General features: G+C 46.4%; 2 protein-coding genes across 19 annotated transcripts in view; one reads left to right on the forward strand and one right to left on the reverse strand.

Moving 5' to 3' along the window:
• Chek2 (checkpoint kinase 2) overlaps positions 1–1,894 on the reverse strand; it is a 34,365-nt gene extending 32,471 nt beyond the window's left edge. For all 13 annotated transcript variants that reach the window (XR_012443504.1, XR_012443506.1, XR_012443505.1 and 10 more), the window contains exon 1: positions 1,796–1,894. The gene's annotated coding sequence lies outside the window, so the exon portion shown is untranslated. The remainder of the gene's footprint in view (positions 1–1,795) is intronic.
• A 178-nt stretch (positions 1,895–2,072) lies between these two features.
• Hscb (HscB mitochondrial iron-sulfur cluster cochaperone) lies at positions 2,073–14,838 on the forward strand. Of its 6 annotated transcripts, none has more exons than XM_074060916.1 (6): positions 2,074–2,376; positions 3,540–3,636; positions 3,975–4,064; positions 5,027–5,171; positions 7,469–7,516; positions 9,201–9,722. In XM_074060916.1, exons 1-6 carry the CDS (start codon positions 2,141–2,143, stop codon positions 9,320–9,322), a joined length of 738 nt encoding a protein of 245 aa, XP_073917017.1. In that variant the 5' UTR covers positions 2,074–2,140; the 3' UTR covers positions 9,323–9,722. The 6 variants fall into 6 exon arrangements, with proteins under 6 accessions (XP_073917018.1, XP_073917017.1, XP_020025071.1 ...); XM_074060918.1 differs by lacking the exon at positions 9,201–9,722 and adding an exon at positions 14,651–14,838 and having other exon boundaries at positions 2,075–2,376; XM_074060919.1 differs by lacking the exon at positions 9,201–9,722 and adding an exon at positions 12,940–13,991 and having other exon boundaries at positions 2,075–2,376.
• Positions 14,839–15,803: the final 965 nt, after the last annotated feature.

Consider the following 15,803-nt stretch of genomic DNA (forward strand, 5'->3'; position numbering starts at 1 on the left):
ACACACCTCCCGTGCATTTTGCTCTGGTTATTTGGGAGATCGGGTCTGGAGAACTATTTGCCAGGGCTGCCTTTGAACTTCTATCCTCCTGATCTCAATCTCCCAAGTAGCTAGGATTACAGACGTGAGCCACTGGTGCTCAGCTATGCTTTAGGTCTCAGGTTTTACCCAGGACAGGCCTCAGCCCCTCCCTTCCACCCAAGCGCTCCTACCTCCACCGCCTGTTGACTGGGATCACAGGCAGAACACCACGCTGGCTTATTTACTGAAACGAAGCCTCCGATAACTTTTTGCCCAGGCAAACCTCAATCCTCCTATCTCAGCCTCCTCAGAGGAGCTGGGATTACAGGCAGCCCCCAGCACAAATTTATTTTTTGTGAAAAAGCCTGTTTCCCCTGCCTCACACTCCAGGCTGGTAAACATTATTCAAACTGACTTCATTCACATAGCTTTCAAAATATACAGGTCCTGATAAGTTTTCCTTAAAACACACCCGGAAAATGAAGCCACAGCTGGGTCTGCTACTTCAGGACATGTTAGTATTATTACCTCGCCAGGCTGGGTCCTCCTGCAGTTTGTTTTGTTTTCCTTTTCTCTTCTCTGGAGCCAGAGACCAAATTCAGGGCCTCACACCACTGGGCTACATCCCTTACCCTTCTTTGTTTTTTTTTTTTTTTTTTTTTTTTGGTGGCACTGGAGTTTGAACTCAGGTCTTCATACTTCATAGACAGGTGCTCTACCACTTGAGCCACTCCACCAGCCCTTTTTTGTGATGGGTTTTTTTGGGATAGGGTCTCATGAACTATTTGCCTGGGCTGCCTTAGAATTTCCATCCTCCTGATCTCTCTGCCTCCCAATAGCTGGGATTACAGGCTTGAGCGCTCAACTCTCTGTAACTTTTTGAGCAAAACTTCACCCTGACAAGCAGAGAAGTAGCAGTAAGAGGTTACAAGCAAACAGATCCAGATTCAGATACTGGCATGAAACCTCATCACAACTTCTCTGAGCTTGATCACTCAACCAAAAGACAAAAAAAAAAAAAAAGAGTAGATAAATGGACAGAACAAAATGAATTGCTTTTCCTCTGGTATGGCTTGGTAATTAGAAGCCATTGCTATTGCCAGGCAGAGTGGAAAAAAAATCAAAAAGACCACAGGAGAAGTCCAGAACGGAGAACAGAATTCCAGTCCCAAAGACTCCAAGTGACCTTTCCTTCAAATAGAGAAAATGAGGCCCAAAGACTGGGGCCGCTCCTTGCCATTCACTCAACACACACTTTACTACGGACAGGCTCGGGGCCAGAGGTGTGGCTGAAGCGGTGGTACATGGCCTGCCTAGCAAGTGTGAAGCCCTGGGTTCAAACCCCAGGCCTGCCAAAAAAAAGGGAGAAAGAAGAAAGAAATGGACACTCTCAGGACATCCCCCTAAGGGTCAGTGCGCTTCCAGTTCCTGCAGCTACGAGCTGCTAAAATGGTTTCTCAGTAAGTACTTTAGGAACGGAATCTAGAGAGGGGCAATGAACCCTTATAAGCTTCTGGTATTGAAGAGTGCAACTCCGCTCCTTCTCCGGTATGCCCAGGCCTGTTTCAGCTTGCAAATAACAGGAAAGTGAATTACACTTTTGATGATTGGCGATAGAGGAAGAGTCGCCCACGCACTAACCCCCCCCCTCCCCGCGCCCCCAAGCTCAAAAATCCAGACAAAGCGGAAGCTCGGGAAGTCCCACTTGCCTACGACTCTGAGTACGGGATTCGAACCTTGAAACCCCCAAGAGAAGCTTCGCACTATGACTCACCACGGGAGCCCACCTGGAGCCGCAAGTTTTCCGCAGCCACAGCGTGCGGAGTGGCGCTAAATCTGCAGATACAAACTCCACCCTCAGCCAATCAAAACGCCCTCCACCCCCCTGGCCAATGAAAAGCAGCGGATATGACCGTCTCCGCGTAGCCTCCATGCTTGCTGGGAGTTGTAGTTTACAACGCAGAGCAGGACTCAGCGTCCTGGTTTCCCCCAGCTGATCCCGCCCCCTCAGCCTTCCAGCCAATCAGCAACATGAGTTTGGTCCACCACCCTTTCTCCGCTTCTTCCCCCCTGCACACAAACACGGGTGACCGCAGCTAGATAGGCCGCGGCGGGACGGATGTGGGGCGGTAGGGTCGGGGCCTTGCTGCGGGTACGGAGGTTGCAGCCAGCAGGGGTATCCGGAAGGACACTGCTAAGCTGTAATGCTGTCTCGCAGGCAGGAAGCAGTTCGCCGCGGTGTTGGAACTGCGGGGGGTCAGGGGGTGCTGGGCGGGAGGACGGGTTCTTCTGCCCGCGGTGCCGCGCGCTGCAGCCCCCCGACCCTACTCGAGACTACTTCAGCCTTATGGATTGGTACGGGCTGCGGTGGGTGCGGGGGACGGCTGGGGTTGGCGGGGGGGAGGTCAGAGGCTGGCCAGCGTGAGGGGAGGGCAAGACCGGTGGGCATAGCCTTAGAGGGCGGAGCTAGGGGATCGGTCCCCAAAGAGGAAATTGAGAGCGGGGACGGAGGGAAGGGGCCACGCGAAAGGGAGCAGGGAGGGGAGAGGCGGGGAATTAAGGAGCTAGAGGGAGGGGGCGGGGCCTGTTGCTAAGGGAACCTGGCGAGGAGCGGAGCTTGGGAAAGGACTGAAAAATTGAACTTCGTCTGGTGGCTCCAGTCTGTAATCCTAACTATTTGGGAGATTGAGATTGGGAGGATCATGGTTCAATGGCCAGCCCGGGAAAATAGTTCATTAGGCCCCCACCCCCATCTCCAAAATAACCAGAACAAAATGGACTGGAGGAGTGGCTCAAGTGTAGAGCGACTGATTGGCAAGAGCAAAGCCCTGAGTTCCATCCCCAGTCCCCCTAGTAGTAAAAAAGTACTGAAGTAGACAAGATTAGGGAGTAAGGGCTTTCTCCAGGCCCTGGATTTGATCCCTAGCAATACAAAAGTAAATAAAAATCCAAACATGTAGGCCATCTAAAGGAGAGTGGGAATTTTCCTTTCAAAGTTGATTTTGGAGAGGTGAGGAAGTAGGAGCAGAGTTGAACTAGTGAGGAAATGGAGCGAGCTCTGGAAATAGAACAGAAAAAGAAGTTGGGAAGGGGGGCAGGGACCTGCTGGTTGGAAAGACAAGGGAGATACAAAAATACCTCTTCCCCTTAATCCTGGAATATTCTTCCACCAGTCCCCTGAGCACTTACAGTGGGCGGCAATAACTTTTAAGTTGTCAAGCTTGCAGTCTTGCTCATACCTCAGGGCCTTTGTACCTGCTAATCCTTCTGCCTCCATGACTCTTTCACTGATGTCTGATTACTTACATCATCACTCAGGTCTCACCTCAAATGTCATCTGTGTAGCATCTTCCACCTTCTCTAACCCTAATCTGTTTTCCTGTGTGCCACCTACCACTTTTTGAAATGATCTTTGTTTATATGTTTATTACATTTTCCCTAAGAGCAGGAAACAGGCTATAGTAAAGAAATCTCTACATCAATTTATTGATGAATTTCATCTCCCGATTTGCTTCCAGCAACCGATCCTTCAGGGTTGACACCACGAAGCTCCAGCACAGGTTCCAGCAGCTACAGCGTCTTGTCCACCCAGATTTCTTCAGCCAGCGGTCTAAGGTAGTTTATTGGCCCACCCCAGTACCCCCCAAACATTGGCAGGCGGGTGGGTGCCAGTAGCCTGTGGTTTCATGATTAACCACAACACAGTTGGACAACCATCTTCATCCTGTGATGTCCTGACCCCAGCCAGCCAGGCCCCAGAGATGTCATTTCCTCACAGCTTTTAGCTGACCTCCTAGAAAACTAAGAATCCACCATCTGAAAATAAAGACACCTCATGCAGCACTAGTTCCACTTTGGCCATGTGTCCTTCTGGACCTGCTCATCAGTATGTTATAAAAGTCTATGAGTGTAAGGAAGCTCTTTTATGAGACTCTCTTCTTCTCTGCTAACAGACCGAAAAGGACTTCTCAGAGGAGCATTCAACCCTAGTGAATGATGCCTATAAGACTCTTCTGGCCCCCCTGAACAGAGGACTATACCTTGTAAGGTGATTTCCCAACCCGCCTTTCTTCCCCCGCCTTTTTTTTAATCCTGGGGTTTGTACTCAGGGTGGCATGCACTCTACCACTTGTGCCACACCCTCAACCCTTTTCTACTTCATTTATTTTTCAAGTAGAGTCTCACTTTTTGTCCCGGGCCAGCCTCAGACCTTGAGCCTCCTGGGTAGTTAGGTGCATGCTGGGCCCAGCTTAGTGGCTGAGATGGGGTCTCATCTCACTAAGCTTTTCCCCAGTCTGACCTCAATACATTATCCTCCCAATCTCTGCCTCTGGTAGCTGGCATTACAGGCATAAGCCACCAACTCCCAACCCTTCTATGTGTGATTTACCCTGTATTCACACATTGGCTTTGAGATCTGAGCTAGGACCCTATCTCAGAAACCACCACAAAAAAGGGCTGGTGCCAGGCACTGATGGCTCACGCCTATAATCCTAGCTACTCCAGAGGATCTCAGTTCAAAGCCAGCCCAAGGAAGTAGTTCCATGAGACCCTATTTCGAAAAAATCCATCACAGAAAAGGGCTCACAGAGTGGCTCAAGGTGTAGGCCCTGAGTTCAAACCCCAGTACTACCAAAATCAAATAAATACATATGTAAATAAATAATCTCTCTCAACTTCCAAGTGAAAGGAATGACTACCCCAGAGCCACGAGTTCCAGGTGGCACAAAGTAGGATCTTGTACCAACACTCTTGTCCCAGTCCAAACTTTTGGCACACTACCCTCATCACACTTTGAATACTAGGACAGCTCGAGTTTTCTAGGCTGGACGTGTAGCTCAGTGGTAGAGGTCTTGCCTAACTCGCTCAAACCCCTGGGTTCCATGCCAGCACTACAGAATTTATGCGGTGCTGGGGGCATGGCTCAAATGGTGCAACACCTGCTTAGCATCTACATGGCACAGGCCCTATTTTCTTGACCCAAACTTATTTTCTGCCCCAATAGCTAAAGCTCCACGGGATAGAGATTCCTGAAGGAACAGATCATGAAATAGACCGTCAGTTCCTCACCGAAATCATGGAATTCAATGAGAGACTCGCAGAGGCTCAAAGCAAAGATGCTGTGGAAGAGATTGAATCCACTGTCAGAGGTAAAAGATAAAATACCACCGAATGCCTTTTGTTGCCAGGGTTAAATGAGAAATGAACCTAAAGAGGACATACCAGTCATCATGATGATTCAGGAACTATTTTTTTTCCTGACCATACCAAAATCAGTTTTGTATGGAAGTTAACTTTACGATTTATGTAACCTTATAGAAGGCAGCCTTAAGCCAAGAATGTAATCATCACCAGGCACTGTGGCTCTCTCCTGTAATCCCAGTGACTTGGGAGGCAGAGATCAGGAAGATCGAGGTTCAAAACCAGCCTGGACAAATAGTTTGCAAGACCCTATACAAAAAAAAAAAAATCACAAGAGGGCTGGTGGGGTGGCTCAAGGTGGAGGCGCTGAGTTCAAACCTTACTACCACAAAACACAGAATGTAATCCTATGTTACAGACTTCAGTGATCTTTTCTACTCAGGATATTGTTCAGGTATTACTATTTTCTCTAGCAAGGAAATGGAGCTCAGAAGTTAGCACATGTGCTCCAGGTCACACAGCATGTCTGTGACTCCCTGACCTCTGATTCCATATTGCTTTCTTTCCCACTTCGTTCCATAGTGAATCAATCAGGGTTCTCCAGGAAACCAATAGGATGTAGATAGACTTATCTGAAAGAATTGGTTCACACGACTCGGGACTGGCACAGCTTTATAGGGCAGGCCTGCAGGCCTGATAATTGTGCTAATTCCATATTTGTATACAGGGTACCTTGAGCAAGTTCATCTCCTCCATTGTATTCCCATTCCTCTCTTCCTTATTCCCTTCTTTCAAACGGTGTTCGGTGGGTTTCATTATTCTGTCTTTATCAGGTCAGATTTCCACATCACAGTCTTTTATGAGGATTTTTGTTGTTGTTTTGTGGTGCTGAGGATCAAACCCAAGGCATTACACATATGAGGCAAGTGCTCTAAACCTATGTTACAGTCTGTTTTGTTTCTTTTATTTGGTGGGTCTGAACTCAAGGCTTCACACTTGCTCTGATTATTTTCAAGATAAGTCTTGGGAACTATTTGCCCATGCTGGCCTCGAACTGGCTCTTCCCCGTCTTAGCCACCCAAGTAGCTAGGATTACAGGTGTCAGCCACTGCCCACAGCTGTGTTACAGCCTTGAAACAGAATTCCTTCCCCCCTGTTTTTACATTTAATGTCTTGATTGAATGAGGGCATCCTATATTATTTATTAAAGTCAACTGATTGTAAATGTTAATCCCATCTACAAAATACCTTCATGGCATCATCTAGAACTGTGTTTGATCAACAACTGGGTGCTCTAGCCTGGCCAACTTGATCTGTAAATTCACCATTTCATGTAGAAAAAGCACCAGGTTCTCAGAAAGGCTGTAGGTACTTGTGTACTTTGACAAACATTTATGTTGTGCCCACTGTGTACCAGGTACTGTGCACAACACTGAAGATGCATCAGGGAACAGAAAGACTTGAGCCATACTTCCATGGAGTTTACATATTCTAACCTAGTGGGATTCATGAGAGATTCCCTCTCTGCTCCGCCCCCAGAGGACCTGTCTCGCCCCATATCCTTGTCAAGAGTATGTCCCCAATAATCTAACTTCCTTTCGCTAAGCTCCACCTCCTAAAGGTTCCACCAGCTCCTAATAGCATCACAGGCTGGCCACCAAGCTTTTACTCTATGGGCCTTTGGAACACGTATCCAAACTGTAGCACCCCACTTTTTTTTCTTATAAATGATTCTGTAGCCATCCTATAATCCTTGATGATTGCCCCTCAGATCTTTCATGAGTGAAAAACAGAGTTTGGCTAGGGTCTGTGAGTACTGCATTCAATTGATACTGCTAGCTGGGTGTGGTAGATCACATGTATAATCCCAGCCCTTGGGAGACAGAGGCAGAAAGACTACAAGCTCCAGTCCAGCCTGAGCTATGCAGTGAGATACTGTTTTAAAAAACCAAGGACTGAGGGCTAGCCAAGTGTCTCAAGTTGTAAAGTGCTGCCTAGCATGGGTAAGGCCTTGAGTTCAAATCCCAGTACTGCCAAAAAAAAAACCCAAGGGCTGACACTGTAGCTTGGTGATAGAGTACTTGAGTACTTGGATAGCATTTGCTTGGCTCTGGGTTTGATCCCCAGCACTGTCAAAAAAAAAAATCTGTTGTCATGGTATACATAGAGACAAAGGTTATGAACCCTGAAGTTGAATCCAAGCTCCCTGCCTTGTTGTATTTAAAGAAGCATGATCGCAAAACATTGTCTACTTTTCTGAGTCTGTTTAAATAGAAAAATTCAGATCACGGTTTTTCTCTTTCAGCCAGACAGAAAGAATTGATTGACAGTGCAAGCCAAGCTTTTGAACAAGGTACTTCATTTCTTGACTTTGTGCATATGAAAAGAAATTGAAAACACTGGCGTACTCCACTCACCCGATAAGTAGCATTATGTACTTCTCCTGTGGTGGGAACGTGGGGAGACACAAAACCTACGTCAGGATGTATTTCTGCCTTCATGGCGTCTTATCACTGCAGGATGAACACAACTGTGCGACAAAAACTGGTCTGCCAGTTCACCATTAGATAGCAGAAAATGCTGCCCTTCTCCCTTAGCAAGAAGATATAGTCAAGTATAGAGTGAGACATTCAGTGTTGAGAAAAAAAGCCTGCGAAGCTAGAATTCCATACCCTGAAAAATCATCCAAAACAGAAGGAGAAATAAAGACTTCCTCTAACAAAAATTGAAAAAAATATATTGCCAGCAGACCTTCCTTGTAAGAAGTACTGTAAAAAATTCTTTAGAAGTCTGTGAGACCCCATCCCAACCAACAGTGCTGGGTGCAGTGGCACACAACTGTCATCCCAGCCAGGAATAGGAGGACTGTGACCCAGGCTGGCCAAGGGATAAGAGCAAGATCATTTGAAAAATAACCGAAGAACAAAGGGGCTGGGGGCGTGGGTCCAGTGGTACAGCACCTGCCTAGCAAGTGCAAGGCTTGAATTCAACCCCAGAACAAAAAAGTTCTTTAGGGAGAATGAAACTGGTATGGATCAGAAACTCAACACAGAGAAATGAGGCGCATTGGAGAAGGATGAATGTTCTCTGGAGCTATGACAACAGGTTGTTCAAAAGAGTGATGGCAACAATGTATCCGGTTTTCAGGTATAGCCCAGTGATAGGACAGCTGAGCAGAATGCAATCCCCAGCACTCCAGCAAACAGACCTAATTATATATTGTCTACAAGAAAACCACTTTGAATACAAAGAAATAAAAGGAGAACCAGGGATGTATCTCAGTGGTAGAGTAACTTGCTGGCATGCCTGAGACCCTGGGTTCAACCCCAGCACTCCCAAAAAGAGGTTAACCTGATCAATTTTATGTTATGCATATTATTTTAAAATAAAAACCAAATTAAAGACATGAAACCAAGGGCTGGGGGTACAGCTTAAGTGGTAGACCACTCAGCTAGCACCACCAGAAAAAGAAAAGGAAGGAAACAGGACCATGACTTTCCAAACTCCCAGTTAGCCTTTTGCCAATACATCTCCCTTGCACGGTAACCATCCTCCTGAATTCCGTGTCAATCTTTGTGTAAATAATTTCATACCTTATGTGTTCTTCTCTGACTTACTTTTTTTGATTAATATTTTGCTTTTGATTTGGGTGGATATAACATTTTCATTTTAGCATGCATTATTACCTTGTGCTGCTTGGGCATGGTACTGCACTCCTGTAACCCCAGCACTTGGGAGGCTAAACGAAGAAGTGCCTGAATTGGAGGCCAGCTTGGGTTACATAGGAAGACCCTGTCTCAAAAAGCACACTGGAGGAGTCAGTCAGTAAGTAGTAGGGAGCTTACCTAGGCCTGGATTGGATCCCCAGCAGGACAAAATCAAATTAAATTAAATTGAAAATAAAACTGTTAGGGCTGGTGGAGTGGCTTAAGTGGTAGAGCCCTGAGTTCAAAACTTAGTACCACCGAAAAAGTAAATAAAACTAGCGAACTTAGCTAAAATCAAAGTTTGCAACTTAAGTATTACTGATATTCAAGTCAGGTCCTTCTTTGCTGTGGCGACAGCAGCACCGTGCCCACCTCCCTGGCGACAACCACGTCTCCACACATTGCCAGACATCCCGTGGGACAAAATCACCTCAGCTGACAGTCACGTCTAAGGGCAGCGTTCCCAGAGACGAGTTCCCCCAAGGGCAGCTGTGCCTTGGCACTGGCAGCGAGGACGCACACAGCACTTCTGCGTCCTTGGCAGGGCCGTGCCACCACATGTGGTCGGGGGAAGCTTTCCAAGCAGAGCCCGGTGATCCCTGGGGACTGTCCTGAAGAGAATCAGCACCTCCGGCTTGTCTGAACCCTGTGAACAGGCATGTCCTCGCCGCCATTTGGTTCGTTTCTTTGTCTGCTACACAATCCAGGTGTCCTCTATCCACTCTGACCAACTTACTGAGTGGTTGACAGGCCCTCCGTAGCCAGGGCTCAGCTTTAAGCTGACTGCCTTGGTCGCCAGCGTTGGATTTATTCTTGCTTGAAAGGAAGCCTGACATCACTGTCTCTTGTTTATTTCAGATGACTTTGAAAAAGCCAAGGAAATTTTAACAAAAATGAGATACTTTTCAAATGTAGAAGCAAAGATCAAGCTAAAGAAAACGCCCCTCTAGTTGCTAACTTAACGTTTACAAATAAATTTCCTATCTCTCTTCTGACTTCTGATTAAGAATAGATAAACTATAGCCATTGATATTTCACTTCCGCCTGTGGCCTTTCAGGACACTGAGCCACACAGTTCCTGTGCTCAGTTCTGCACGTGACATTTGACACAACATGCCACCGCCGAGGCCACTGGACGGGGAGTGGGAATGGAGGGGGCTGAAAACTGTCCGCAATGGTCTCACGGAATATTTTAGGCTTGTGAGCTTGAGGCCATATGTGGCCTCTGTTGTAGCTACTATGGGGACTCTGTCATTGTAGCACAGAGGCAGCCATGGACACTGTTGAACAAAGGGATAATCTGATCTCATTTACAAAAAAAGGGGAGGATACGGTCCAGTGGTACAGCCTTGCCTAGCATGTGCAAGGCCCTCAGTTCGATCTCCATCACCACCCAAAAAGAAAAGAGCAGGACAGAAACAAAGCTGTATTTACAAAACAGACAGTAGGCCGGATGTAGTCAGGTTTGCCTTCCTGCTAATGACCTTCACTAAAATAGTTTGTTACCGTGGCCTTGGGGCAGTTGTTAGGAATGTCTTCCCGCCTGTAGATAACAGTATCAAGAGTTAGGCTGGAATTAAAGACTGATCCTATTTCCCCTCCCTGATGGGGTGGAGCAGTTTTAATGACTCCCTGGACAGTTGACACGCTCTGGTCACTGTTTCACACTTTAATTCAGATCCACCTCCCCTTCTGCATCTTTGGAAGTTCAGCTTAAGTTCTTCATCCATTTCCAGGAAAAGAAAAGGGTTTTGTTTTTTGTTTTTTTTTAAGTCTCTGCATCTGGAAAGATTAAAATATTAAACACAAAATTCTGGTTAAGCAATTCCATGAAACAGCATTCCAGTTCCTCTGGAGAGAATCACTTGGGGTTTTTTTCATGGTTTTGATTTTTTTGAGAGGGTCTCACTCTGTAGCCCAGACTGGCCTCAAACTCAAAATGCTCCTGCCTTGGTCTCCCAAGTGCTGGGATTACGGGTGTGCTCTATAACGCCTAGCAGAGAATCACTTGCTAATTGAAAAAGTCAGAGCCTAGCTACTTGGGAGGCTGAGATCAGAAGGATCTCAATTCAAGGCCACCATGGCAAATAGTTCTCGAGACCCCATCTCCAAATGGTAGGCGCTCAAATGGTAGAGCGCCTGCTTTGAAAATGCAAAGCCCTGAGTTCAAACTCCAGTCCTACCTACACACACACACAAGAAAAAAGGAAAAAAAAAAATCTACAGCTCTTTCGCAGCTCCCTTGTCCTTGTCTCCAAATTTATATTTTGCAAATCCTGATCCAGTTTCACCGTGTTAACATTTTAGGATTTACTAATCTTCAGAAGACAAATTAATTACAGCAGCTGTCTGGCCTAATGATACTTGAGAATATCAGTGCTATCTCCCCCCCCCCAAAAAAAAATTAAAAGGGAATGAATTACTTCTCTGAAAACACACCAGGGATCCTTTAAGTAAATAATTGCAAAGCACACAAAATTGCCCATTAAATTGAGTGCTTCTGCAAAGAAGGAGATCAAAGGAGGGTTGAAAGACACTTTCATTCCTTCTTGGAAACAGTGAGCAAGACCAAAACACTCTGACCACAAAAAGATAACAAGTTGACATTGTTTCAGACACATCTTGAAAGAAACTTCCCCCTTACCTGGTGCCATCAGCTGCCTAAGACTGCTGGGCCTCCCAGCAAAGTATTTTTCTAATTGAAAGATCGATTTTTTTTAAAATGACATTGTTTTTGAATCAAGGCTTCTGAGGTCAGTAGGATTACTTCTTTCTTTTTAATTCCAAACTCCCTTTTGTCTAACCTCCAAGTTAAACAGGACTTCTAAACCCAGGACCTTTTCACCTAATAAGGCCCCGTGCCAGGTATGTTTCTAGATGACTGAGAACCAGGCAGCCCCATTTAGATTTCAGTTTCTGACTAAGTGAAGCCAGCCAAGCATACACACCCTATTCCCACCTCTGTCCTCATACAGTGTCAGAACAAGTTAGAGTTTTTAGTACTTTGTGACTATGTCTTCCCAGGCTCTGGTGTCAGACAGTACTGGTATTAATAGATTGAATCTTTGTGCCCCCAAAAACAAAATTCACTTTTGGCCAGGCACCAGTGGCTCACACCTGTAATCCTAGCTACTCAGGAGGCAGAGATCAGGAGGATTGAGGTTCAAAGCCAGCTCAGGTAAATTGTTCACGAGATCCTATCTTGAAAATACCCAACACAAAACAGGATTAGTGGAGTGGCTCAAGGTGTAGGCCCTGAGTTCAAGCCCCAGTTCAGCCAAAAAAAACTCAGGGCCTCACACTTGCTAGGCAGGTGCTCTACCACTTGAGCCACTTTACCAGTCCCAAGATCCAGTGAGTGTATGTGGATATGGAGCCTCCTGTGGGGAGCAGATTACGAGAAGCCTATGAGAACTTGACATAAGCAGAGCTGTGCTTAATGATCTACAGGCTGAGTTTGGCATGGCCCCAGCTGCAGAAGGGGGGGAAGGCAAAATGCAGCACAGCTGCTTTTCCTAAGTTGTTTACATTCAGAGATGTAAGATGGCAGGTTTCTCTTGTTACAATGTTACACCCTTCCCAGAGAACTGTTGCTCCACCTCCTTGTTTACCACTGTATATAAAAGACTAACTGAAGGATTGATGGAGGATTGTTGATTGATTGGCAGGCTGGTTGTGAGAATGGCACTGCTGCTGCTGGCTGTTATGTGTCTCTGCCAGTGCAGCTTTCTGGACCAAGAACTTTATACATAGGCTTCAGAAAAGATAAGCTAAAAGAGAACGTAGGACAGTGCAAGTCTGAGGGCTGAGATTTTAAGAGAGATTAAAGAAAACATGGGACAGAGTAAGTCTAAGGAAAGAGACTTTAAAGAATAGAAAAGAAGCAAGGTTTTAAAGAAAGACCTTAGAAGTAAGGTCTTAAAGAATAGAGAGAAAAGAAGCAAAGCAAAGAGTAATAGAGAAAAAGAAGCAATGAGGCTGTTGTGCGTCTCCATCCGAAAACCAAGGAGACCTGGCCCCAACTTTCTGCATGTCTATCTTCTTTCGTTTGTCCTTTCTGCGTCTCCAGTCGCCCCCAGTTAGGTCAGGAGAACCAAGAGCTCGAGAAAGCTTGCAACAGCCTCCAAAAAATAAGACTGGAGACCAGCAAAAGAAACTGGAACTGGCTGTGTTGGCACCTTGACCTTGGAGTTTCAGCCTTGGAGACTGTGAGAAAATAAATTTCTGTTTTTTAAACCATTAGGATATGGGTTTTTGTGTGTGCGTTGTTTGTCTATTGTGGGATTTGTTTCCATTCGTTTTGGAGGTGCTGGGGATCAAATCAAGGCTCCTACGTGTGCTAGACAAGCACTCTCACTGAGCAAATCCCCAGGCCAACAGTATTTTATGTAGCAGGCCAGACAAATAGGCCTGGGTTTATTCCATCTCCCCCACTTAATTCCTCGTCTTTAAAAGGGTCATAGGTGGTACTGGAGGTTCAAGCAGTAGAGCACCTGTCTCACAAGTCCTGAGTTCAAACCCCAGTACTGCCAAAAACTAAAAAGGTAAGAGTAGTCAAACCCAGTGGTACATGGTTATAGTCCCAGCTACTTGGGAGGCTTAGATGGAAAGACCACTTGAGCTGAGTTTGAGGCCAACCTGGGCAACAAAGTGAGACCCTGTCTCTAAATAAATAAAGAGTGACAAGGGGTGGGGGTGGAGCAACATGGCAAAGCACACGGTAGCCTGCGTCCCACCCTGGGTTCCATCCCCAGTACAAAAAATAATTCTCCAGGCCTAAGCATCAAGCTTCCATAGGCCAAGGGAGGGATCACTCCCAGGTGTGGTGACCAGAGAAGCCTTTAGAGAAGACAGGGACTAGAATCTAGACAAGCAGAGAGAAGGTGTATCAGGGGTCCCAAAGACCACCCCCCAGGTTTGATGATCTCTTAGGAGGATTCATGGCTATGAGTCATTACACCAAAAGGATGGAAAGGGAAAAGGCTCACAGGCCACCAGGCATTGTGACTCACACCTATAATCCCAGCTACTTGGGAAGCAGAGATCAGGAGGATCAACGCCAGCCCGGGCAAATAGTTCACAAGTCCCTATCTCAAAAAAAAAAAACTCCCAAGTTTGATACGGTGAGGGGTAAGCTTCCATGTTCTCCAGGTGAAGTCACACACCCAAGTCCCCAACTATAGGGTGTGACAGCATGTGTGAGACTGTCTCCAAAGAGGCTCATCAGAGACTCAGGACCCGAGCTCTGAGACCTGGTCACATAAGCACCCTGTCTCTGCCCAGAACGGACCCAAATTCTAGACTCTGGGAGGAAAGCATGTATTCACCACATGCTACGTTGCTTGTACGAAACACTCAGGCCCAGTGAGCCACTCTTACCAGCTCTAGGAATTAAACCCAAAGGCCAAGTTCTCAGATGCCAGCCAAGGGCCAGTCTTGAAAGTCTGAGATGCCATCATCTCAGACCTGCCATGTTAATGTTTTCTGCACGGTCCCATTATATGGAAGGAACTACACAGTAATTCCTGACCAAAGAAGAAAATGCCTCCATTGCTGAGGAGCCTTCTCTTTCCGTCAAAAAGGAAAATGCTGCTTTCTGAGTCACCGGAGAAGTCGTGCTACCTAGTGGGTTCAGTGGCAAGTGACAAATTACCGTGGCAGACTTGGACCTAACCTTGGCTTTGACAGAGGATTCCTTTGGTTCTTCTTGGGGGACGTGGTGTTGGCTGTATCAGATGTGACCAGATGAACAAATAAAGACATCATCTTTTCCTTTCCAGGACTTGCTCTTGGGAGGTGAAGGAGACTCAGAAAGGAACCTTCAGCATACAGAGGGGCACGGGAACCAAGCAGAAGATTGGTGGTGACTGACAGTGCTGGAGGTGGGCGCTAAGGCAGAGGGGCAGAGTCTATAAATAAGTGGAGAGCAAGGACGCCCTCTCCAAACTGGGGATGATGGTGGGAGCTGCCATTCAGCTCTGCTCATTGCTCTGATAGAGAGGTTCGGACATTGTTGACAATCTCTTGATTATTTCAAGAGAAGCTGGAATTGGGATTCTCGCAGGAAATTCCCCCCAGGACTGCCACATGAACCCAACCAACAAACAGCCAGCTTGGCTGAAGTAAAGGAAGGGACAAGAAAGGTTTTGCACCTGAGGTGACAAGTGACTGATGAACTAACAAATGTGAACAGAGTACTTAAGGTGCCCTAAGCAAGAGAAGTGGTTTCAAACTGTATTTACTTAATTCCAGGTTCCATGGAATCAGATATTACTGTTTGGCATAACTGGAGGTCAATAATGTCTTGTATGCACCCAGCCCTCTCCCCAAGGAGGGCTTGTCACCCTCCCAGCACTTCAGTGTGCTGGCTGTTAGGAAGTACCACTGAGCCTCCACGTTTCAAGTTTTTATTGGGACTTTTAACATAAATATTATGAATTCAACCTCCAGGCTCCCTCTCTGACAATAGGGCTAGCTCTCAGCTCCAAGTTGTAACTACATGATTGGTTTTTTTGGTGACCAACTGTGTTAGCTTTCCGCCTTTGTGACAAAAGACCTGAGAAAATCAACTTAAAAGGAGGAAACTTGGACCAGGCACCAGTGGCTCATGCCTGTAATCCAAGCTACTCAGGAGGCAAAGATCAAGGAGGATTGCAGTTCAAACCCAGCCTGGGCAAATAATTCAAGAGACTATCTCAAAAAAAAAACCCATCACAAAAATAGGGCTGGTAGAGTGGCTCAAGGTGTAGGTCCTGAGTTCAAACCCCAGTACTGCAAAAACAAAAAAGGGGGGGAGGGGGAGTTTGGGGTTTTTTTTAGAGACACTGGGGTTTGAACTCAGGGCCTCACTTTGCTAGGCAGGCGCTCTACCACTTGAGTCATGCCTCTAGTCCTGTTTTGTGATGGGTATTTTCAAGATAGGGTCTCATGAAC

The sequence above is a fragment of the Castor canadensis genome, chromosome 18, assembly GCF_047511655.1.
Source record: "Castor canadensis chromosome 18, mCasCan1.hap1v2, whole genome shotgun sequence".
Taxonomy (NCBI): domain Eukaryota; kingdom Metazoa; phylum Chordata; class Mammalia; order Rodentia; family Castoridae; genus Castor; species Castor canadensis.

Excerpts from the sequence above, each read along its gene's own strand:
- Hscb (XM_074060916.1), top strand. The coding sequence starts at position 2,141 with ATGTGGGGCGGTAGGGTCGGGGCCTTGCTGCGGGTACGGAGGTTGCAG. Across the intron at positions 4,065-5,026 it reads TGAACAGAGGACTATACCTT|CTAAAGCTCCACGGGATAGA; the intron begins GTAAGGTGATTT and ends CTGCCCCAATAG. Across the intron at positions 5,172-7,468 it reads GATTGAATCCACTGTCAGAG|CCAGACAGAAAGAATTGATT; the intron begins GTAAAAGATAAA and ends TTTCTCTTTCAG.